Source organism: Oncorhynchus tshawytscha, linkage group LG01 (genome assembly GCF_018296145.1).
Source record: "Oncorhynchus tshawytscha isolate Ot180627B linkage group LG01, Otsh_v2.0, whole genome shotgun sequence".
Lineage (NCBI taxonomy): Eukaryota > Metazoa > Chordata > Actinopteri > Salmoniformes > Salmonidae > Oncorhynchus > Oncorhynchus tshawytscha.
In genome coordinates this window covers 27,232,209-27,258,077 of record NC_056429.1, presented here as the reverse complement: position 1 = coordinate 27,258,077, position 25,869 = coordinate 27,232,209, and the positions used below count along the sequence as shown (strand labels likewise).

General features: G+C 48.2%; 1 protein-coding gene across 8 annotated transcripts in view; it reads right to left on the bottom strand.

The window, feature by feature from the left end:
- Positions 1 to 25,869, bottom strand: part of LOC112248629 (ras-specific guanine nucleotide-releasing factor RalGPS2) — a 153,720-nt gene that overhangs the window by 11,269 nt on the left and 116,582 nt on the right. For 7 of the 8 annotated variants that reach the window (XM_042319762.1, XM_042319752.1, XM_042319753.1 and 4 more), the window contains 7 exons: positions 20,348 to 20,485; positions 20,179 to 20,269; positions 19,867 to 20,070; positions 19,518 to 19,669; positions 19,373 to 19,427; positions 18,887 to 18,964; positions 14,993 to 15,098 (listed from right to left, as the gene is read on the bottom strand). In XM_042319762.1, coding sequence (XP_042175696.1) covers positions 14,993 to 15,098; positions 18,887 to 18,964; positions 19,373 to 19,427; positions 19,518 to 19,669; positions 19,867 to 20,070; positions 20,179 to 20,269; positions 20,348 to 20,485 — 824 coding nt within the window. The remainder of the gene's footprint in view (positions 1 to 14,992; positions 15,099 to 18,886; positions 18,965 to 19,372; positions 19,428 to 19,517; positions 19,670 to 19,866; positions 20,071 to 20,178; positions 20,270 to 20,347; positions 20,486 to 25,869) is intronic. The other variant, XM_042319764.1, reaches the window with a different exon arrangement.

Below are 25,869 nucleotides of genomic sequence, written 5' to 3'. Positions count from 1 at the left end.
GCGACAGACAGACAGACAGAGAGCGACAGACAGACAGAGAGCGACAGAGAGCGAGCGACAGAGAGCGGACAGAGAGCGAGCGACAGAGAGCGAGAGAGAGCGACAGAGCGAGCGACAGAGAGAGACAGAGCGAGCGACAGAGAGAGACAGAGCGAGCGACAGACAGAGAGCGAGCGACAGAGACAGAGAGAGAGAGCGACAGACAGAGAGCGAGCGACAGACAGAGAGCGAGCGACAGACAGAGAGCGAGCGACAGACAGAGAGCGCGAGAGACAGAGAGCGCGACAGACAGAGAGCGCGACAGACAGAGAGCGACAGACAGAGAGCGAGCGACAGACAGAGAGCGAGCGACAGACAGAGAGCGACAGACAGACAGAGAGCGACAGACAGACAGAGAGCGACAGACAGACAGAGAGCGACAGACAGACAGAGAGCGACAGACAGACAGAGAGCGACAGACAGACAGAGAGCGACAGACAGACAGAGAGCGACAGACAGACAGAGAGCGACAGACAGACAGAGAGCGACAGACAGACAGACAGAGAGCGACAGACAGAGAGCGAGCGAGCGACAGACAGAGAGCGAGCGACAGACAGAGCGAGCGACAGACAGAGCGAGCGACAGACAGAGAGCGAGCGACAGACAGAGCGAGCGACAGACAGAGCGAGCGACAGAGCGAGCGACAGACAGAGCGAGCGACAGACAGAGCGAAGCGACAGACAGAGAGAGCGAGCGACAGACAGAGAGCGAGCGACAGAGAGAGAGCGACAGAGAGCGAGCGACAGAGAGAGCGACAGAGAGCGAGCGACAGAGAGCGAGCGACAGAGCGAGCGACAGAGAGCGAGGACAGAGAGAGAGCGACAGAGAGCGAGAGAGAGCGAGCGACAGAGAGCGACAGAGCGAGCGACAGAGAGCGACAGAGCGAGCGACAGAGAGCGACAGAGCGAGCGACAGAGAGCGACAGAGCGAGCGACAGAGCGAGCGACAGAGAGCGACAGAGCGAGCGACAGAGCGAGCGACAGAGAGCGACAGAGAGAGAGCGAGCCAGACAGAGCGAGCGACAGACAGAGAGCGAGCGACAGAGAGAGAGCGACAGAGAGCGAGCGAGCAGAGAGAGAGAGCGACAGACAGAGCGGAGAGCGACAGAGAGAGAGAGCGAGCGACAGAGAGCGAGCGACAGAGAGCGAGCGACAGAGAGAGGACAGAGAGCGAGCGACAGAGAGCGACAGAGCGAGCGACAGAGAGCGACAGAGCGAGCGACAGAGCGACAGAGCGAGCGACAGAGAGCGACAGAGCGAGCGACAGAGAGAGACAGAGCGAGCGACAGAGCGAGCGACAGAGAGCGACAGAGCGAGCGACAGAGAGCGACAGAGCGAGCGACAGAGAGCGAGCGACAGACAGAGAGAGAGAGCGAGCGACAGAGAGCGAGCAGAGACAGAGAGCGAGCGAGCGAGAGAGAGAGCGACAGACAGAGCGAGCGACAGAGAGCGAGCGACAGAGAGCGAGCGACAGAGAGCGAGCGACAGAGAGCGAGCGACAGAGAGCGAGACAGAGAGCGAGCGACAGAGAGCGAGCGACAGAGAGCGGACAGAGAGCGAGCGACAGAGAGAGACAGAGCGAGCGACAGAGAGAGACAGAGCGAGCGACAGAGCGACAGAGCGAGCGACAGAGAGAGAGCGACAGAGCGAGCGACAGAGAGAGCGACAGAGAGAGAGACAGAGCGAGCGACAGAGAGCGACAGAGCGAGCGACAGAGAGCGACAGAGCGAGCGAGCAGACAGAGCGAGCGACAGAGCGAGCGACAGACAGAGAGAGCGAGCGACAGACAGAGAGCGAGCGACAGACAGAGCGAGCGACAGACAGAGAGCGAGCGACAGACAGAGAGCGACAGACAGAGAGCGAGCGACAGACAGAGAGCGAGCGACAGACAGAGAGAGAGAGCGACAGACAGAGAGCGACAGACAGACAGAGAGCGAGCGACAGACAGAGAGCGAGCGACAGACAGAGAGCGAGCGACAGACAGAGAGCGAGCGACAGACAGAGAGCGAGCGACAGACAGAGAGCGAGCGACAGACAGAGCGAGCGACAGACAGAGAGCGAGCGACAGACAGAGCGAGCGACAGACAGAGAGCGAGCGACAGACAGAGAGAGAGCGAGCGACAGACAGAGAGCGCGACAGACAGAGAGCGAGCGACAGACAGAGAGCGAGCGACAGACAGAGAGCGAGCGACAGAGAGAGAGCGAGCGACAGACAGAGAGCGAGCGACAGACAGAGAGCGACAGACAGAGAGCGCGACAGACAGAGAGCGCGACAGACAGAGAGCGCGACAGACAGAGAGCGCGACAGACAGAGAGCGAGCGACAGACAGAGAGCGACAGACAGACAGAGCGAGCGACAGAGAGCGGACAGAGAGCGAGCGACAGAGAGCGACAGAGCGAGCGACAGAGAGCGACAGAGCGAGCGACAGAGAGCGACAGAGCGAGCGACAGAGAGCGACAGAGCGAGCGACAGAGAGCGACAGAGCGAGCGACAGAGAGAGACAGAGCGACAGACAGAGAGCGACAGAGCGACAGACAGAGAGAGAGAGCGACAGACAGAGAGCGAGCGACAGACAGAGAGCGAGCGACAGACAGAGAGCGAGCGACAGACAGAGAGCGAGCGACAGACAGAGAGCGAGCGACAGACAGAGAGCGAGCGACAGACAGAGAGCGAGCGACAGACAGAGAGCGAGCGACAGACAGAGAGCGACAGACAGAGAGCGCGACAGACAGAGAGCGCGACAGACAGAGAGAGAGCGACAGACAGAGAGCGAGCGACAGACAGAGAGCGCGACAGACAGAGAGCGACAGACAGAGAGCGCGACAGACAGAGAGCGAGCGACAGACAGACAGAGAGCGACAGACAGACAGAGAGCGACAGACAGACAGAGAGCGACAGACAGACAGAGAGCGACAGACAGACAGAGAGCGACAGACAGACAGAGAGCGACAGACAGACAGAGAGAGACAGACAGACAGACAGAGAGCGACAGACAGACAGACAGAGAGCGACAGACAGACAGAGAGCGAGCGACAGACAGAGAGCGAGCGACAGAGAGACAGAGAGAGAGCAGACAGACAGACAGCGAGCGACAGACAGAGAGAGCGACAGACAGACAGAGAGCGAGCGACAGACAGACAGAGAGCGAGCGACAGACAGACAGAGAGCGAGCGACAGACAGACAGAGAGCAAGCGACAGACAGACAGAGAGCGAGCGACAGACAGACAGAGAGCGAGCGACAGACAGACAGACAGAGAGCAAGCGACAGACAGACAGAGAGCAAGCGACAGACAGACAGAGAGCAAGCGACAGACAGAGAGCAAGCGACAGACAGAGAGCAAGCGACAGACAGAGAGCAAGCGACAGACAGACAGAGAGCAAGAGACAGACAGACAGAGAGCGAGCGACAGACAGACAGAGAGCGACAGACAGACAGACAGAGAGCGAGCGACAGACAGACAGACAGAGAGCAAGCGACAGACAGACAGAGAGCAAGCGACAGACAGAGAGCAAGCGACAGACAGAGAGCAAGCGACAGACAGAGAGCAAGCGACAGACAGACAGAGAGCAAGCAGACAGACAGACAGAGAGCAAGCGACAGACAGAGAGAGAGCAAGCGACAGACAGACAGAGAGCGCGACAGACAGAGAGCGAGCGACAGACAGAGAGAGACAGACAGACAGACAGAGAGCGACAGACAGACAGAGAGCAGAGACAGAGAGAGAGCGACAGAGAGAGCGGACAGAGAGCGAGCGACAGAGAGAGACAGAGCAGAGAGCGACAGAGCGAGCGACAGAGAGCGAGAGCGAGCGACAGAGAGCGACAGAGAGCGAGCGACAGACAGAGAGCGAGCGACAGACAGAGAGCGAGCAGACAGACAGAGAGAGAGCGACAGACAGAGAGCGAGCGACAGACAGAGAGAGCAGACAGAGAGCAGACAGACAGAGAGAGCGACAGACAGAGAGAGAGCGACAGACAGAGAGCGCGACAGACAGAGAGCAGACAGAGAGCGACAGACAGAGAGCGACAGACAGACAGAGAGCGACAGACAGACAGAGAGCGACAGACAGACAGAGAGCGACAGACAGACAGAGAGCGACAGACAGACAGAGAGCGAGACAGAGAGCGACAGACAGACAGAGAGCGACAGACAGACAGAGAGCGACAGACAGACAGAGAGCGACAGACAGACAGAGAGCGACAGACAGACAGAGAGCGACAGACAGACAGAGAGCGACAGACAGACAGACAGAGAGCGACAGACAGAGAGAGAGCGAGCGACAGACAGAGAGAGCAGAGAGCGACAGACAGAGCGAGCGACAGACAGAGCGAGCGACAGACAGAGCGAGCGACAGACAGAGCGAGCGACAGACAGAGCGAGCGACAGAGCGAGCAGACAGACAGAGCGAGCGACAGACAGAGAGAGAGCGACAGACAGAGCGAGCGACAGACAGAGAGAGAGCGACAGAGAGCGAGCGACAGAGAGCGAGCGACAGAGAGCGACAGACAGAGAGCGAGCGACAGAGAGCGAGCGACAGAGAGCGAGCGACAGAGAGCGGACAGAGAGCGAGAGAGACAGAGAGCGACAGAGCGAGCGACAGAGAGCGACAGAGAGAGCGAGCGACAGAGAGCGACAGAGCGAGCGACAGAGAGAGAGACAGACAGAGCAGAGAGAGACAGAGAGCGACAGAGAGACAGAGAGACAGAGCGAGCGACAGAGAGCGACAGAGCGAGACAGAGCGAGCGACAGAGAGCAGACAGAGCGAGCGACAGAGCGAGCGACAGACAGAGAGAGCGACAGAGAGAGAGAGACAGAGAGCGAGCAGAGAGAGAGAGAGAGCGAGCGACAGACAGAGAGCGACAGAGAGCGAGCGACAGAGAGCGAGCGACAGAGAGAGAGACAGAGAGCGAGACAGAGAGAGCAGACAGAGAGAGCGACAGAGCGAGCGACAGAGAGAGCGACAGAGAGAGCGAGCGACAGAGAGCAGAGCGACAGAGCGAGCGACAGAGAGAGCGACAGAGCGAGACAGAGAGCGACAGAGCAGAGCGAGAGAGCGAGCGACAGAGAGCGACAGAGCGAGCGACAGAGAGCGACAGAGCGAGCGACAGAGCGAGAGAGACAGACAGAGAGCGAGCGACAGAGAGAGAGCGACAGAGAGCGAGCAGAGCGAGAGAGCGAGCGACAGACAGAGCGAGCGACAGAGAGAGAGAGCGACAGAGAGACAGAGAGCAGAGAGACAGAGACAGAGAGACAGAGAGCGAGCGACAGAGAGCGAGCGACAGAGAGCGGACAGAGAGCGAGCAGACAGAGAGCGACAGAGCGAGCAGACAGAGAGCGACAGAGCGAGCGACAGAGCGACAGAGCGAGCAGACAGAGAGACAGAGCGAGCGACAGAGAGCGACAGAGCGAGCGACAGAGAGCGACAGAGCGAGCGACAGAGAGCAGACAGAGAGCGAGCGACAGAGCGAGCAGACAGAGAGAGCGACAGACAGAGAGCGAGCGACAGACAGAGAGCGAGCGACAGACAGAGCGAGCGACAGACAGAGAGCGAGCGACAGACAGAGAGCGACAGACAGAGAGCGAGCGACAGACAGAGAGCGAGCGACAGACAGAGAGCGAGCGACAGACAGAGAGCGAGCGACAGACAGAGAGCGAGCGACAGACAGAGAGCGAGCGACAGACAGAGAGCGAGCGACAGACAGAGAGCGAGCGACAGACAGAGAGAGCGAGCAGACAGACAGAGAGCGAGCGACAGACAGAGAGCGAGCGACAGACAGACAGAGCGAGCGACAGACAGAGCGAGCGACAGACAGAGAGCGAGCGACAGACAGAGAGCGAGCGACAGACAGAGAGCGAGCGACAGACAGAGAGCGAGCGACAGACAGAGAGCGAGCGACAGACAGAGAGCGAGCGACAGACAGAGAGCGAGCGACAGACAGAGAGCGAGCGACAGACAGAGAGCAGACAGACAGAGAGCGCGACAGACAGAGAGCGCGACAGACAGAGAGCGAGCGACAGACAGAGAGAGAGCGAGCGACAGACAGAGAGCGAGCGACAGACAGAGAGCGACAGACAGACAGAGCGACAGCAGACAGAGAGCGGACAGAGAGCGAGCGACAGAGAGCGACAGAGCGACAGACAGAGAGCGACAGAGCGAGGCGACAGAGAGCGACAGAGCGAGCGACAGAGAGCGACAGAGCGAGCAGACAGAGAGCGACAGAGCGAGCGACAGACAGAGCGACAGAGCGACAGACAGAGAGCGACAGAGCGACAGACAGAGAGCGAGCGACAGACAGAGAGAGAGCGACAGACAGAGAGCGAGCGACAGACAGAGAGCGAGCGACAGACAGAGAGCGACAGACAGAGACAGACAGAGAGCGAGCGACAGACAGAGAGCGAGCGACAGACAGAGAGCGAGCGACAGACAGAGAGCGAGCGACAGACAGAGAGCGAGCGACAGACAGAGAGCGAGCGACAGACAGAGAGCGAGCGACAGACAGAGAGCGAGCGACAGACAGAGAGCGAGCGACAGACAGAGAGCGCAGACAGACAGAGAGCGCGACAGACAGAGAGCGCGACAGACAGAGAGCGAGCAGACAGACAGAGAGCGACAGACAGACAGAGAGCGACAGACAGACAGAGAGCGACAGACAGACAGAGAGCGACAGACAGACAGAGAGCGACAGACAGACAGAGAGCGACAGACAGACAGAGAGCGACAGACAGAGACAGACAGACAGAGCGAGCAGACAGACAGAGAGAGCGAGCAGACAGACAGAGAGCGAGCGAGCGAGACAGAGAGCGAGCGACAGACAGACAGACAGACAGACAGAGAGCGAGCGACAGACAGAGAGCGAGCGACAGACAGACAGAGAGCGAGCGACAGACAGACAGAGAGCGAGCGACAGACAGACAGAGAGCGAGCGACAGACAGACAGAGAGCAAGCGACAGACAGACAGAGAGCGAGCGCGACAGACAGACAGAGCAGAGAGAGCGAGCGACAGACAGCGAGCGACAGACAGAGAGCAGCGACAGACAGACAGAGAGCAAGCGACAGACAGACAGAGAGAGCGACAGACAGAGAGCAAGCGACAGACAGAGAGCAAGCGACAGACAGACAGAGAGCAGCGACAGACAGACAGAGAGCAAGCGACAGACAGACAGAGAGCGAGCGACAGACAGACAGAGAGCGAGCGACAGACAGACAGAGAGACAGCGACAGACAGACAGACAGAGAGCGAGCGAGCGACAGACAGAGCGAGCGAGCGACAGACAGAGCGAGCGACAGACAGAGAGCGAGCGACAGACAGACAGAGCGAGCGACAGACAGAGCGAGCGACAGACAGACAGAGCGAGCGACAGACAGACAGAGAGCAAGCGACAGACAGAGAGCAAGCGACAAAACAGTTATGTCACCTACAGTAACCCTTATGCTAATGCCACCCTGTCAACGTTACGTACGTCAGCCCTACCAGCCTCAGGTATATAACCATGTCCAGATGTGTTTATCCCAGAGAGACAGCAAAGAGAAGTTCATTTGACGGAACTAAGATAGTCAGGATGACAGGCAGATATGAAAGGGAGCAGGGAATGAATGAAGAAAAAGGAGAGCGGGAAGAGAAAAATCTGGAGAAAGAGCACAGAACAGTAGGTGCCAGGCGGTAGTAGTAGTAGTAGTATGGTAGTAGGGGCCAGGCTGTAGTAGTAGTAGTAGTAGTAGCAGTACAGTAGTAGTATGGCAGGCCAGGCATGGCAGCAGTAGCAGCAGACAGCAGCAGCAGGCAGCAGCCAGCACAGCAGCGAGCGCAGCAGCAGCAGCAGCAGCAGCAGCAGCAGCAGCATGGCAGCAGGGCGGCAGCAGCAGCAGCAGCATGGTAGTAGCAGCAGTAGTAGCAGGCAGCGGTGCAGAGCGACAGCAGTAGCAGTATGGCAGGAGCAGGTGCCAGACAGCAGCAGTAGCAGAAGTAGTAGTAGCAGCCAGGCTAGTAGTAGCAGCGACAGACAGAGTGGCAGCAGCAGTAGTGGCAGAGCCAGGCAGCAGCAGCAGCAGCATAACCATGTCCAGCAGTATCCCAGAGCCAGGCATGGCAGTAGTAGTAGTAGCAGCAGCAGCAGCAGGAATGCCAGGCGGCAGTAGCAGCAGCAGCAGCAGGCAGCCAGGGGCAGCAGTAGCAGCATGGCAGCAGACCATGGCAGCAGCAGCAGCAGTAGCGGCAGCAGCAGCATAGCAGGCAGCAGGGGCCAGGCAGTAGTAGTAGTAGTAGTATGGCAGTAGGTGCCAGGCGGTAGTAGTAGTATGGTGGGAGTAGGGGCCAGGCGTAGTAGTAGTAGTAGTAGTAGGTGCCAGTAGCGGTAGCAGTAGCATGGCAGTAGAGGCCAGGCAGCAGTAGTGGCAGTAGCATGCAGTAGCAGCAGAGGCCAGGCGGTAGCAGTAGCATGGCAGTAGGTAGAGGCCAGGCGGTAGCAGTAGCATGGCAGTAGGTGCCAGGCAGTAGTAGTAGTAGTAGTAGTATGGTAGTAGGGGCCAGGCAGCAGGTGGCAGTAGTAGTAGTATGGTAGCAGGTGCCAGGCGGTAGTAGTAGTAGTACAGGCCAGGCGGTAGCAGTAGTAGTAGTAGTTTGGTAGTAGTAGTAGTGCCAGGCGGTAGTAGTAGCAGGGGCCAGTTTGGTAGTAGGTGCCAGGCGGTAGTAGTAGTAGTAGCAGGCGGCAGTAGCAGGTAGTAGGTGCCAGGCAGCAGTAGTAGCATGGCAGCAGGTGCCAGGCATGGTAGTAGTATGGTAGTAGTATGGCAGCAGGCTGCAGTAGTATGGTAGTAGGTGCCAGGCGGCAGTAGTAGTATGGTAGTAGGTGCCAGGGGTAGTAGTATGGTAGTAGGGCCAGGCTGTAGTAGTATGGTAGTAGGTGCCAGGCTAGTATGGTAGTAGTGCCAGTAGTATGGTAGTAGGTGCCAGGCTGTAGTAGTAGTATGGTAGTAGGTGCCAGGCGGTAGTAGTAGTATGGTAGTAGGGGCCAGGCGGTAGTAGTAGTATGGTAGTAGGGGCCAGGCGGTAGTAGTAGTATGGTAGTAGGTGCCAGGCAGTGGTAGTAGTAGTATGGTAGTAGGTGCCAGGCGCACCGGTTTGAGTGTGTCAAGAACTGCAAAGCTCAACAGTTTCTCATGTGTATCAAGAATGGTCCACCACCCAAAGGACATCCAGCTAACGTGACAACTGAGGGAAGCATTGGAGTCAACATGAGCCAGCATCAGTGTGGAAAGTTTGACACCTTGTAGAGTCCAGGCCCAACGAATTTAGGCTGTTGAGGGCAAAAGGGGGTGCAACTCAATAAAGGTCTTAAATGTGTTTTTTTTGTACAGTCAGTGTTACTAAAGCATGAATCAGTTAAATTGGACATTGAACTTGAACCTTATAAGAATCCTTTTATCTAGCTGCCAGACAGCTTTTGTATAGAGATCTCAGAAAAGCTGTGCAACTACGTAACAATTCGTATCTACTTATGTAACGGCTTGAAAATGGGCACACAACCAAAGATAAGGTATGTGAATGCTTCTAACCAAAAGAGTCACCTTACCTTGATACTTAAAACCTAAATCGATACTGTCATTAACGTCGTTCTTCAATAACTTTACATGCTACTTGTTGGATGTGCATTACATAATTGTTGGATGCGCATTTGATGTCGAGCTGTTTAATTAATCTGCTGACTTAAAAAGGATATTACTGAGACTGCAACCTCAGTTAAATTCTCAACAAGCTCTATGAGATGATCTTAATGACTAACAAACTGGATGATCTCATTAAAAGTTTACGACTGAACTGAAGGAGGAAAATCCAGAAGTATAAACCAGATTTGGAAGGAAAGAACAGACTAATATACCTCAGGCGAGATCCTGAGCACAAGAAGAGACAAGCTGATGACAGACACCGAGTTCCTCTGTCAGACCAACTATCCACAGACAGCACAAACTCCGTCTCCTCTACCAACAGTGAGCTTTTATATCTACAACAGAGGGTGGGGACACCGTCGAGGCCAACACCCCCAGCACGTAAGAGGGTTCGGCGCACTAACATCCCGTGATACCTATCAATTGAGACCCAGGACGGGCCCCCAGTCTAACAGGAGCTACATGTCTTCAACTTATCAAGCAAGACCTTGACATCAGCTCATCTCAGTGCTCTCAATAAGGGGATAACATTTGTACCCACCGCATACGTTAATGACCTTGACATCAGCTCATCTCAGTGCTCTCAATAAGGGGATAACATTTGTACCCACCGCATACGTTAATGACCTTGACATCAGCTCATCTCAGTGCTCTCAATAAGGGGATAACATTTGTACCCACCGCATACGTTAATGACCTTGACATCAGCTCATCTCAGTGCTCTCAATAAGGGGATAACATTTGTACCCACCGCATACGTTAATGACTGACATCCAGATCTATTCAAGTTTTTCCGTAATCTGAGATTGCTTGAGTTCTTTGGTAAGAGTGAACCTTACATGACTCCACTTGAAATGTCATCTTCAGTGAGATGTATACATAGGTCTACCACGCTAATCAATAGATTTACCTGTCCTACCGTGAGTCAAGGAGGAAATTAACCCAGCTGAGGTACCTGAGAACTCTAAGAGAACCACATTCAGAGCAAAAAGTTCATTTGTACCTCCCCCAAACGCAATGTGTCCATAGAAACCTTCTGTAGGATTGTTGAAAATGATGTAGGTGTCCTACTGAAAGACAAACAAACACCAATCCTATGATAATCTGAGTAGTGACGAAATAATGGCTCTTAAGGACTTTGTCAGATCCTTCGATTATCAAAAGAAAATGTAACAAAGGAAGGAAGAATTTGTATATAAAACAAATGTGACTGTGAATAAATGTCGCCGACAACTATCTAAAGGTGACTTCTATTGCAAACTGAATTATGACCCTACCCTAGAATTCCTGCATAACATTTCAACCACAGTGGCAAGCTGTTTGGAATCAGGACAAATCACCCAAAAATAATTTTAATTTCTAAACTCAGCAAAAAACGTCCTCTCAATGTTGACTGCGTTTATTTTCAGCAAACTTAACATGTGTAAATATTTGTATGAACATAACAAGATTCAACAACTGAACAAGTTCCACAGAAATGTGACTAACAAATGGTATAATGTGTCCCTGAACAAAGTGTGTGTGGGGGTCAAAATCAAAAGTAACAGTCAGTATCTGGTGTGGCCACCAGCTGCATTAAGTACTGCAGTGCATCTCCTCCTCATGGACTGCACCAGATTTGACAGTTCTTTCTGTGAGATGTTACCCTACTCTTCCACCAAGGCACCTGCAAGTTCCCGGACAATTCTGGGGGGAATGGCCCTAGCCCTCACCCTCCGATCCAACAGGTCCCAGATGTGGTCAATGGGAATGAGATCTGGGCTCTTCGCTGGCGATGGCAGAACACTGACATGCGCTTTTGTTAAATCATCCCCCGTTTGGCGAAGTTGGCTGTCTTTGTTTGGAAGAAAGTCATCACAGTTCACAACGAGCCAGGCAGCCCAAACTGATGCATATACCCTGACTCTTTTGCACAGAACACAAGAAGTGACAATTTCCCTAGTTAAAAGAAATTCAAGTAATATTAACTAAATATGCAGGTTTAAAAATATATACTTGTGTATTGATTTTAAGAAAGGCGTTGATGTTTATGGTTAGGTATACATTGGTGCAACGACAGTGCTTTTTTCACAAATGTGCTTGTTAAATCACACATTTGGCGAAGTAAGCTATGATTCAATGATAAATTAACAGGCACCGCATCGATCATATGCAACGCAGGACAAGCTAGATAAACTAGTGATTATGTTAAGATTGATTGTTTTTATAAGATATGTTTAATGCTAGCTAGCACCTTACCATGGCTCCTTGCTGCACTCGCATAACAGGTAGTCAGCCTGCCACGCAGTATCCTCGTGGAGTGCAATGTAATCGGCCATGATCGGTGTCCAAAAGTGCTGATTACCGATTGTAATCGGTCGACCTCTACTCTGAATATCTCAAATTCACCAAGCAGACTGACGAGAGAAAAATAAAGTACCTGGACTTGGATCATCAAAGAGAATAATGCATTACACACAGACATATACACAATGCCCACAGACGACAACACCTTGCTATGTGTGGATAGTATGCATCCTCTTCCCCTCAATAATTGTCTACCATATAGCCAGCTAGGCAGGGTTAAACAAATCTGTGGCCACCAGACAAATTGACAGCCATGCTAAAACAGAAATTCAAAATGAGAGGCTACAAGGACAAAACTCCTGATTACTAAAAACTCAACCAAAGAAGAAAAACAACTCAACTGTCTTTTGCACAAAGTACACCAAGGGTTTGGAGAAAATGAAAGCAATCCTGAAAAAGCACTGGCATATTCTGCAATCAGACAATTATATAAAACATTTTTTTTTTTTTAAACAAAATCGCACACCTCTTCAAGGAACCACCACTGGTGGTATGTAAGCATGGTCGCAATATCAGATATAGCTTGATGAGATCAAACATGTCCCCTGAGCCCACTCAGACACTCTTGACACCCATTCCAAATGGGATCTACAAATGTGGTTAATGCACACAGTGCAATAGCACTATAAAAACACCCTTCAGACACCCACATACAAGTCCAAAAATCCCTTTTAGGGGTATCATCTCATGCAAGACCAAGGGAGTAATCCATCTAATCACCTGTTCATGTGGAAAAGCCTACGTAGGACAAACGAAAAGACAATTAAAACACTGCAGCTCAATCAGGTGTAAGAACATTGACTATCCAGTAGCAGCTCCCTTTAAGTTAACCATCCAATCTCCTCCCTTAAATACACAGGCATTGAGCATGTTGCTCTCCCAAGGAGAGGAGGTAACATAGAGATCCTACTTCTACAAAAGGAGGCTTATTTGGATATCCTATCTAAAAACATTGACCACTAGAGGTCTGAATATTGACTTTGATCTCAGGCCCTTCTTATGAACAATTCTTTCTTTTATGAACAAGTCTTATATATTCCTTCTCCAGTTTATTAGCGTACACTCAATATGTTCCCCCTGTTGATGATGCTTATTACGCATTAAGGTTGAACCAAAAGATGACATGTACAAATATGAAATGAAATAATAATAAACAATTAAACATGTGAAATTTAATTAAACAACGTATGTGGATGCTAATATTATGTACAATATTCAAGTATGTTGCTATATGATAACAATAGCCTGATATATTTAATATGACAAACTATTGTTTTAACAGTTTCACTAATTAATTCTAATTAACTCAATCATTATGACACACCGCACACTATTGTCATTAGTTGCATTAATTGCACTGTTTGTCTACATAACCTGGTTCAAGTATTCATGACATTACCCTGTAGGTGGCACAGTGATGCCGAAACGTTGGTAAATAACCAATAAATTACTAGGAGTTTATACATGGGGTGTGTGACACTATTTTGATAGTTTATAGTTGATTCGCTGTTAGTCAGCACCTCCACACAAATACATTTGTCTGGGTGTGCGCCAGCTCGTGTTTTCTATTGAGCTGTATGATTAAGCCTTGATATTTTCACACACAATCATCTGGTTATGTTGCATTAGCACATGCGATGCAGCAGCCCAAGTGCTGGAAAAAAGGTGTTCGCAAGGAATGAATACTTTGGTTAATCAATCGTTACGCCGGTGGATCTAATAAATCCATAGCAAACTGATGTTGATCATCTGATGTCTGCTTGATTTACAGCAGGGTCTCAGATTTAACAGAGAAAGCATCAAGGTAATGAGTTCATGTTGTTGTGCCTCAGAATAAACAGAGTCTACTGTGTGCAATGCTGTAGGATAGACTATTGCGCAACACCCAACACAATTTCTATTCATTATTCTGGATATAATGACAACAAATGACACGGCCTAGTGGGCTTCTTCACAATATGATCTAGTAATTAAATAACATGACAAAGACATGTTGGTTTCCATGTTACACCTACACTGTTAAAACAATACAAGGGGCTTGAAGTAGCCTACTTGAACTTGGCGCTCAGAAATTAAAGTACTGGAATAGGCCTACCTTGAAAATCAAACATTTCCTAAATGTGGTGTTTGAAAAGTCCTTGTAATTGTTGTAGCCGATATAGAAGTTGTCCTGCTCCCTTATAATTATCCGTGATTTAATTCTGATTAGATTTTGTGAGAGATGTGGGTACTTTGGTTTGATTCCCTTTGCTTCAATTGATGGGTTGTGTTGCACTACTCTGTTGCAGTAAAACCAGGTGTGGTTATTATGAGAATGACAACATCTAATGTTGGCTTCAACTTGGCTTTCCATACAAATCCTTCCATTATAAAAACAGCAATGGTGAGATTCAAATGGCGAAGGTGACATTAATGCCACCTCTATTCATGGACATAGGCATTATTATGTGTGCCTGCGTTGGCCAGTCTACAGGCAATGTCCACATTATTCTAACATATTTGAAAATGTAATAATTATAATGTCAATGCATTGGCAAAGCAAAACAAAATGTTTCTTCTCAAAATGGTAATGAGGTGGGATTCTATTTTATGCACTATATGTAGAATTATATACAATTATATAACATTGATGTCCTTAAATTGTAAGCGCTTGAAAAAGTCCCTGAAAGTAATTGAATTTGACTTACCAATGTCTGTATGAACCCTGCTTAAAGGATGTATAGTCCTAGACCAATGTGGTTGTATAGGTGGAGTGGAAGTTGAATTATGGGCCAATTTGCATATATTTACTTTTATTTTAAGTTCACAAGTGGAACTGCATAAACCATTTTTATTTCAAACTATTTTGACATGTTTATCCCAATGTCACACATTAGTCCTATTATTTATAGAAGGACCAATGTACAGTATGTTCTTGATGTATGCAGTGTGTGTTCTCACTGTGGGTTTCTTGCCCTCCTTGAAGACCGTTTTGCGTCGTAGGACTCCCTGCACGGTGACGGCTCCAGGGTACAGGTGCACTGCTAACTCCTCAGACTCAGCAGAGCTAGAGCAGAACACAGCAGAATTACAACACACACTTATGGCGAAACACACACACAGGGCTGGGCGATATGGCCAAAATATAATATCATAATATTTCTCAAATTTTTTACAGTATGGCGGTATTTGACAGTATGTTTGTTTATGAATAATAAAAAAGTTTGAAACATTTTATGAGTAAGAAGGCAACAAATGAATTCTAAGTGATTGTAATGGGATTTCTCCATTCTGATGGTTTTACATTCAACCAAACTAGGACAAAAGTGAGCCTGTTGAACGTTTCATTTAGTTTGGCGAAGCATCAAAATACTGTTAGACGGCATTGTAAAAATCCATACCGGTATGTGGTACCATACCGGTATTCACAATATATCGCCCAGCCCTATGACAGAGAAGCACACACACGCACAGAGACAAGGACAAAAACAAAGCAACACACAGGCAAGGACATAAACACACAGCAAAACACAGAGACAAGGACATAAACACACAGCAAAACACAGAGACAAGGACATAAACACACAGCAAAACACAGAGACAAGGACAAAAACAAAGCAACACACAGGCACAAACGGACACAGAGACAAGGACATAAACACACAGCAAAACACAGGCACAATCACACATGCAGACATTCGTAAAGTATGTTCTTTGACGTAGTGCCAAGTGGAATCTGCAGGGAAGTTTCCTCATTAATCAATATCTGAACTGCACCATCTGCAAATTTAATAAATTATGTAGCAGCAGTATTTGGCTTGCTTTAAATCAATTCCACAGATATATTTTCCTGGATGGGAGGTTCCAGTGCAGTGTCTTTCTGGCTGTAACAACAGAGAGTAAGGAGAGGGCAGCCAGTGGGAACTAGAAGGACACCAGTGAGGCATACAGTGCATTCGGAAAATATTCATACCCCTTGACTTTTTCCACATTTTGTTACGTTACAGCCGTACTCTAAAATTGATTAAATGAAAATCAGAATCAACATACAATACCCAATAATGACAAAGTGAAAATAGGGTTTTAATTTTTTTGCAAACGTATAATTTAAAAAAAACAACAACAACATATTTACGTAAGTATTCAAAGCCTTTGCTACGAGACTCGAAATAGAGATCAGGTGCATCCTGTTTCCATTGATTACCCTTGAGATGTTTCTACAACTTATTTGGAGTCCACCTGTGGTAAATTCAATTGAGGATTTAGAAAGGCACACCTGTCTATATAAGGTTTCACAGTTTTTGGTATTTTATTAGGATCTTCATTAGCTAGTTAGTTACAAAAGCATCAGCTACTCTTCCTGGGGTCAACACAAAACATGACATAATACAGAACATTAATAGACAACAGCTCAAGGACAGAACAACAAATGTTATTTTTTTAAACTTTTACAAAAAGGCACACGTAGCCTACATATATCAATACATACACACAAGCGATCCAAGTCAAATAGCAGAGGCGCGTTGTGCTTTGAGGTGTTGCTTTATCTGTTCAATTACGCAATATAAGATGGAACGGAGGTTCATGCAATAATTGTTCTCTACAATACTGTACGCTTTCTTGAATTTGTTCTGGATTTGGGGACTGTGAAAAGACCCCTAGTGGCATGTCTGTGGGGTAAGTGTGTGTCAGAGCTGTGTGTAAGTTGACTATGCAAAGAAAAGACCCCTAGTGGCATGTCTGTGGGGTAAGTGTGTGCGTCAGAGCTGTGTGTAAGTTGACTATGCAAAGAAAAGACCCCTAGTGGCATGTCTGTGGGGTAAGTGTGTGCGTCAGAGCTGTGTGTAAGTTGACTATGCAAACAATGAGATTTTCAACACATTGTTTCTTATAAAAAGTAGTGATGCAGTCAGTCTCTCCTCAACTCTTAACCAAGAGAGACTGACATGCATAGTATTTATACTAGCCCTCCGATTACAATAAAGAGCAAGTCGTGCCACTCTGTTCTGAACCAGCTCCAGCTTAACAAGGTATTTCCTTGCAGCACTTGACCACACTACTGGACAATAATCAGAGCAAAACTAGAGACTGCAGAACTTTCTTTTTGGAGTGTGGTGTCAAAAAAGCAGAGCATCACATTATTATAGACAGACTTCTCCCCATCTTTACAACCATTGAACCTACATGTTTTACCATGACAGTTTACAATCTAAGTTGACAGTGCATGTCAGATCAAAAACCAAGCAACGAGGTTGAAGGACTGTCCGTAGAGCTCCGAGAAAGGATTGTGTTGAGGTACAGATCTGGGGAAGGGTACCAAATCATTTCTGCAGCATTGAAGGTCCCCAAAAACACAGTGACCATCATTCTTAAGTGGAAGAAGTTTGGAACCACCAACACTCTTCCTATAGCTCTCCGCCCGGCCAAACTGAGCAATCGGGGAGAAGGGCCTTGGTCAGCGAAGTGACCAAGAACCCGATGGTCACTCTGACAGAGCTCTAGAATTTCTCTGTGGAGATGGGGGAAGCTTCCAGAAGGACAATCATCACTGCAGCACTCCACCAATCAGGTCTTTATAGTAGTGGCCAGACGGAAGCCACTCCTCAGTAAAAGGCACACGACAGCCTGCTTGGAGTTGCTAAAAGATACCTAAAGATTCTCAGACCATGAGCAACAAGATTCTTTGGTCTGATGAAACCAAGATTCAACTCTTTGACCTGAATGCCAAGCATCACGTCCGGAGGAAACCTGGCAGCATCCCTACAGTGAAGCATGGTGGTGGCAGCATCATGCTGTGGGGGTGTTTTTCAGTGGCAGGGACTGGGAGACTAGTCAGGCTCAAGGCAAAGATGATCAGAGCAAAGTACAGAGAGATCCTTGATGAAAATCTGCTCCAGAGCGCTCAGGACCTCAGACTGGGGTGAAGGTTCACCTTCCAACAGGACAACGCAGGAGTGGCGTGGGACAAGTCTCTGAATGTCCTTGAGTGGCCCAGCCAGAGCCCGGACTTGAACCCGATCAAACATCTCTGGAGAGACCTGCAAATAGCTGTGCAGCAACACTCCCCAACCAACCTGACAGAGTTTGGGAGGATCTGCAGAGAAGAATGGGAGAAACTCCCCAAATACAGGTGTGCCAAGCTTATTGCGTCATACCCAATAAGACTTGAGGCTGTAATTGCTGCCAAAGGTGCTTCAACAAAGTACTGAGTAAAGGGTCTGAATACTTATGCAAATGTGATGTTTATTTTTTTATAATTTAGCAAAAATGTCAAACCTATTTTTATTTTGTCATTATGTGGTAGTGTGTAGATTGATGAGGATATTGTTTTTTAAAATACATTTTAGAATAAGGCTGTAACCTAACAAAATGTGGGGAAAATAAAGGGGTCTAAACACTTTCCCGAAAGCACTGGATATATGAAAGAGACAGACAGAGTGAGAGAATCCACCCATCCGAACTGTATGGAGCTAGAATAGAAGTCTGCGGGAGGTCATCCCTGACTGACACAGGGCAGAGCTCCCAGCAGTGTGGTACACTGGAAACTCAGTCACCTCTTAGAAAACCTGAAGGCTCCATATTGCATATTGGTTCATTGCATGTGTGAGAGATGACATACAGGGAGAATGAGAGTGTTGCTAAGATGGTCTGGTTTAGCGGAGAGTCACCCACAGAGGCCCACCACCCGTTTATACCACACACACACACACTCCCACCACCTTCAACACACACACCAGCACAGTGGCCTCGGGCAGAGAGAGCGGATATTGGCGGCAGATGGCAGGGTGGAGAGAGAGTTGAGAAGGGGGCGAGGGTGTTGAGAGGGGTGTAGAAGATGGGGTAATGTGTGTGTACCTGCTGGGCCTCAGGCCTCCTCTGTAGGGGATTCTGGCCACGCGGGTCACAGGGCCCAGAGAGTGATAGAACCGAGTCCTGTTCGGCAGAGGACAGGGACAGGGTGGGGGCACGGAACAGTAAAGGTTGGGCTCTCTCAGCTCGGCTCATTCTAGCACAACTAAGGGTTGGTTTGAGGACGTTTTTTCTTCTTCACAGATTCTTTCAGGATTGGTGTTTTTGGTACAAAGCAACAGATGCTCAGACATAAGGGCTTATGTGACCAGTTACTGGGTATGAACCCCGGTCGTCAACACACCACTCGACTGTGTTCACCCACTGAGCTGAAGCGTAGACATTACCATAGCATCTCGGTCACACTCATGGAGCCAGAGAGACAGGCTAGTAGAACAGCAGTTCACAAGGAAGTAAGTGCTGCTTGCCTGTGGGATAAGCTTTGCTCAAAGAACTTCACACATCATCGTGTGTGTGTGCGTTCAGACTTACCTCTCAAAGGCTGGCCAGGACATCTCTTCACTGAGTTCTGAACCCTCACTGCTCCCTGCAGATAAACAAAGACAGACTGTCAAAGTCAAAAGACAGGAATAAAAACACAGTTGTGTGTGTGAGTGTGTGTGTGTGTCTCTCTAACCCAGTGAGATGCCGCTGGAGAGCGTTGAGCTCTCAGCCTGTCCTCTCGTAGGGGTGTGGCTCTCCATGACGCTGTCGTCCAATAGATGACGAGAACCAGCATTGGGGAACGTAGCGCTCTTAAACTCTACCGTATTCATCTTATGAATAAAACTACAGAGAAACAAAATAACTATTAGAGAACATATGACAACCAATGAACCAATGCAGTAAAATGTGCTAAATCCCTAAAAGAACATATGGGGATGATTATGGCTTGGAATCCAGAAGATTCTGAAGTGGGAAGCACTGCACTCAGATGTTATGTGGTAATGGATGCTAAAGTTAGTCTGCGGTAGTGGGTGACTCACTTGTAGCCCAGGCTGTGACACTTCCTGTGTCCGTAGGGGAGGAGGTTCCGGGGAGAGGGGGGCGTGGGAGGGACTTTGGTTCCGTCTGCAATGGGGCCCTTACGACCACACAGAGGAGAACCAGACGCATCCGAACCTATAAGGTCCTCTCTAGAGGCAGTGGAGCGGGGGGTGCTGGAGCCTGGCTCGATCTTCAACGACAACCTGAACAACACAACACCACACATGGGAACCCGCTTAACACACCTGATTATGACTTCCAATAAAGGGTCAAACTAATCAAAATCCATTTACATTAGAGCCACTACTCACTTGTAGTTGTCATCCTCCACAAACTTCTGTAGCTCCTCGATGTACATGACTGAGTTGAGATACTTCTGGACATGAGGCAACACTTGTATATCTGTACAGACAGAGAGAAATATCTCAGGGTATAGAGCAGGGAGGGGGTGTGTGTGTGTGTGTCTGTCTGTGTGTGTACCGTAGGTGCAGGAGCGTTGCAGGTCAGATATTATCCTCAGGATGTTGTTCATGAGGTTGGATCTCTGTTCATTCTCCAGGATGCTGCCAGTAGAGGGATACGCTGAGTCTATATACGTCAGGTCAGACAGATACATACCTACACAGAGAGAGGGTAAGAGACAGAGAGAGATGGTGAAGGTCTTGTCATGTGTAAAAACTCAAAACACAAGAGGTGATAGGTTAAGTAGAATCCTAGAACACGGACACATACTAGACTAACAAATTGCCATGGGAACTTCAGCATTATCTTTCTTACAAACAAACGTGAACCCAAACAGAGAACAGAATCGGCTGACTGAGTGAAAAAGATTGCATTAGTTTCCTGCAGACACACCGATCTCGCCTCTCCATCTCTCATCATTTAGCGGGAAGAACAGGGAAGGCTAAGGCCCAGCTGTCTGGAGGTGTGACTCAAAACACCAGGGAACAAAGAAAACATTCCAGACCACATACTGACTGATCCCTATTCCTGAGTCAACAAACACATTCTGATCACACACACACAGATCGTTTGACGATAGTCTAAAGACATTATACTGGAGTCGAGACATAACATGGATATGAGTGGAATGTGTACTACATAAACACCACTAATAGAAAACACAATTTTCTATCATCCTGTTAGTCATACATTGATGTCACCTGTTAAATCCACTCCAATCAATGTAGATGAAGGGGAGGAGACCGTTAAATAAGTTTAAAAAAAACATTGAGACATGATTGTTTGTGTGCCATTCAGAGGGTGAAAAGACTTAAGTGCCTTTGAAAAGGGTATGGTAGTAGGTGCCAGGTGCACCGGTTTGTGTCAAGAACCGCAACGCTGCTAGTTTTTCCACACGTTCCGCCACCCAAAGGACATCCAGCACACAGCTGTGGGAAGCATTGGAGTCAACATGGGCCAGCATCCCTGTGGAACGCTTGACACCTTGTAGAGTCCATGCCCGACGAATTGAGGCTGTTCTGAGGGCAAACCAAGGAAGGTGTTCCTAATGTTTTGTACACTCAGTGTATTCCCTCTCGCCCTCTCTGATGCCTTTCCCATACCCGCACTGTCCTCTTGGCTCTCCCTCCCCCTCTGTCATTCTCTACTGCTTTCTAGCTCCATCTTTCCCCTTCAACCCCAAATCTCTCTCCCTCCCTCACTTTCATGTTCGTAATGAGAGCAGCAGCAGATGCAAGGCAATGTCTCACACCATCATGACAAGAGTTGTGTTCCTTCTGACACACACACGAAGCCAAGTGGTTGTAAAAAGCAACCGTGCAACTACAAACCACCAGTGTTGACAACACAAGAGCAGCAGACACTAGTCCTGGGCCAGCACCACTTATCATGGAGCCCTCTAATGGCTACATCATACATAGATACCATCACTCTGATTAGAACCAGAGAGAGATATAGGGAAGGAGAAAAGGAGCGACAGAGAACGGGACAGAGAGAAGGAGTGCAGACAAATGGTTATGGAGAAACAGCTGGTAATTTCATAGCGTGTCGGAAGGATGACGGCATTTAGTCATGCAAGAGTAAGGCCTGCCCAGTGCCCAGAACACACACACACGCAGGTCAGAAAGAGGAGACATGAGCAGGATGTAGTTACTAAGTGTGTATGTATGTATGTATGTATGTATGTATGTATGTACAGTGCCTTGCGAAAGTATTCGGCCCCCTTGAACTTTGCGACCTTTTGCCACATTTCAGGATTCAAACATAAAGATATAAAACTGTATTTTTTTGTGAAGAATCAACAACAAGTGGGACACAATCATGAAGTGGAACGACATTTATTGGATATTTCAAACTTTTTTAACAAATCAAAAACTGAAAAATTGGGCGTGCAAAATTATTCAGCCCCTTTACTTTCAGTGCAGCAAACTCTCTCCAGAAGTTCAGTGAGGATCTCTGAATGATCCAATGTTGACCTAAATGACTAATGATGATAAATACAATCCACCTGTGTGTAATCAAGTCTCCGTATAAATGTGGCAAAAGGTCGCAAAGTTCAAGGGGGCCGAATACTTTCGCAAGGCACTGTATGTATAAAGTATTTAGTCAGTCACCAATTGTGCAAGTTCTCCCACTTAAAAAGATGAGGCCTGTAATTTATCATAGGTACACTTCAACTATGACAAACAAAATGAGAAAAAAAATCCAGAAAATCACATTGTGGGATTTTTTATGAATTTATTTGCAAATTATGGTGATAAATATGTATTTGGTCAAGAACAAAAGTTTCTCAATACTTTGTTATATACCCTTTGTTGGCAATGACAGAGGTCAAACGTTTTCTGTAAGTCTTCACAAGGTTTTCACAGCCAGAAGTTCACATACACCTTAGCCGAGTACATTTAAACTCATTTCTTCACAATTCCTGACATTTAATCCAAGTAAAAAGTCCCTGTCTTAGGTCAGTTAGGATCACCACTTTAGTTTTTAGAATGTGAAATGTCAGAATAGTAGAGATTCTTTTCAGCATTTATTTCTTTCATCACATTCCCAGTGGGTCAGAAGTTTACATACACTCAATTAGTATTTGGTAGTATTGACTAAAATTGTTTAACTTGGGTCAAACGTTTTGGGTTGCCTTCCACAAGCTTCCCACAATAAGTTGAGTGAATTTTGGCCCATTCCTCCTGACAGAGCTGGTGTAACTGAGTCAGGTTTGTAGGCCTCCTTGCTTGCACACACTTTCAGTTCTGCCCACAAATTGGTCTATAGGATTGAGGTCAGGGCTTTGTGATGACCACTCCAGTACCTTGACTTTGTTGTCCTTGAGCCATTTTGCCACAACTTTGGAAGTATGCTTGGGGTCATTGTCCATTTGGAAGACCCATTTGCGACCAAGCTTTAACTTCCTGACTGATGTCTTGAGATGTGGATATATTGAAGCAACATCATTTTCTTTCCTCATGTTGCCATCTATTTTGTGAAGTGCACCAGTCCCTCCTGCAGCAAAGCACCCACACAACATGATGCTGCCAACCCCGTGCTTCCCGGGTTGGGATGGTGTTCTTCAGCTTGCAAGCCTCCTGCTTTTTCCTCCAAACGTAACGATGGTCATTATGACCAAACAGTTCTATTTTTGTTTCATCAGACCAGAGCACATTTCTCTAAAAAAGTACAATCTTTGTCCCCATGTGCAGTTGCAAACCGTTGTCTAGCTTTTTAATGGTGGGTTTGGACCAGTGACTTTTTCCTTGCTGAGCAGCCTTCAGGTTATGTCGATATAGGACTCATTTTACTGTGGATTTAGATACTTTTGTACCCGTTTCCTCCAGCATCTTCACAAGGTCCTTTGCTGTTGTTCTGGGATTGATTTGCACTTTTCGCACCAAAGTACTTTGTCTCCTACAGATGAACGTGTCTCCTTCCTGAGCGGTATGACGGCTGCGTGGGTCCATGGTGTTTATACCATACTATTGTTTGTATAGATGAACGTGGTACCTTCAGGCATTTGTAAATTGCTCCCAAGGATGAACCAGACTTGGAGGTCTTGGCTGATTTCTTTTGATTTTCCAAATTATGTCAGGCAAAGAGGCACGGAGTTTGAAGGTAGGCCTTGAAATACATCCACAGGTACACCTCCAATTCACTCAAATTATGTCAATTAGCCTATCAGAAGCTTCTAAATTCATGACATCATTTTCTATAATTTTCCAAGCTGTTTAAAGGCACAGTCAACTTAGTACATGTAAACTTCTGACCCACTGGAATTGTGATACAGTGAAATAATCTGTCTGTAAACAATTGTTGGGAAAATGACGTGTCATGCACAAAGTAGATGTCCTAACCGACTTTCCACAAATTTCTTGTTAACAAATTATAGTTTTGGCATGGTTGAAAAATTAGTTTTAAATGACTCCAACTTAAGTGTGTGTGCGCGAGTGATATATAAATAAATGAGATACCACCTCCTCCTTTCCTCTCCCTTGATCCCCCTCTTCTCATTCCAGTGTTCTATCTGGAAGTGTGTCTGACATGAAGAGAACTCCCCATCTGGTGGGATATTATCAACCAGTCTGGCAACCAGAAAAATCCCTTTCTCCAAAACATGCAAATCATCTGCTCTCTCTCTCTCTCGGACATCTCACATGCTTGGGGAGAGGAGGGTGTGGAAAGGTGAGAGAAGGAGGGAGAGGGGAGAAGAGCTGGCCTCTCCTTCCCATCTCTCTACAAATCAGTGAGATCCACACACACACACACACACACACACACACACACACAGCTGTGTATATTACATAGTGTCTAAAGGCCTGCACAGACTGTACAAATTTATTTGGCTGTCTTGCCACAATTTTGCCGTCGCAGACCAAATTTCCATGTTGTAGGCAAATTCTTAGGTTGTAAACGATTGCCAGACATCTTGGCTTGTTCAGTGTGACAGGGTCTCGTTTTGACGATGAAGTACCACTACGTGCGGTCGTAGGCTCCGACAAAGTTCCGGCAAAATGTTTTGGAGGACTGGCCACCCCACATAGCCTGGTTCCTCTCTAGGTTTCTTCCTAGGTTTTGGCCTTTCTAGGGAGTTTTTCCTAGCCACCGTGCTTCTACACCTGCATTGCTTGCTGTTTGGGGTTTTAGGCTGGGTTTCTGTACAGCACTTTGAGATATCAGCTGATGTACGAAGGGCTATATTAATAAATTTGATTTGGCCTTCGCATTCTTCATTGCTGCGACTTGCTTGCTAGTTGAGATTTCTGTTCTTCACTCAGTTTGGTTGTTTGTTTCAAGTGAATCTGATGCACACATGGATTGGCCTTAAAGGAAGATGCAGTAAACCGTACACCACACCGGTATAACTGTGGCACAGCATGAACATGCCTGGGAAGAGAAGAGAGAGGAATGGAGTCTTATGGACTTGTACACAGAAGGGGTCTAAGCACAGAGGAGTTAGCCAGAGAGAAGCTGCTGTCTGGTAATTGTGGGGTACTAATGGGATGGGGGTTACAGGGGCAGACGTGGACTTGAATATATGGTGCATTAAAGGGAATGTGTATGTGTTGTCCTTACCCCCAAACAAACCCTCCTTGTGAGAGTTCAAACCAAAAAAAAAAATGTTAAGTTGAAAGTTTCTCCAACTGACTTTTTTCTCTCTTTCTTTCCTTAAAAAAGCAGGGCAGGAGTGCTGGAGGATGTGAAACTTAAGGAGGTTCTTCTGATACTCCCTCTCTTTTTCAGACCAATGACATCAGAGGTGGGCTGGCACGTTCTAAAAAAGACGAAGGGAGAAATGGGAGGAGAAAAACAGCCTCCCTCTTCCACACCCTCTTCCTCCCTCCCTTCAGTCTCCATCCAATCCTTTGTGAAAACCTTGAGGCACCAGGCGTCAGAGCTCAGTGTGTTGAAGTAGCCGCTAGTTCAGCCATGCTCCAGACAGAGCTCCAGCTCTAACCCCTAACCCCAGCCTCACTGAGCCCACAGAGAGGAGATTTTGCTGGGCAGCAGGCTGCAGACAGAAGGCCTCTGGACTCTGGCTCTCTAGGAGG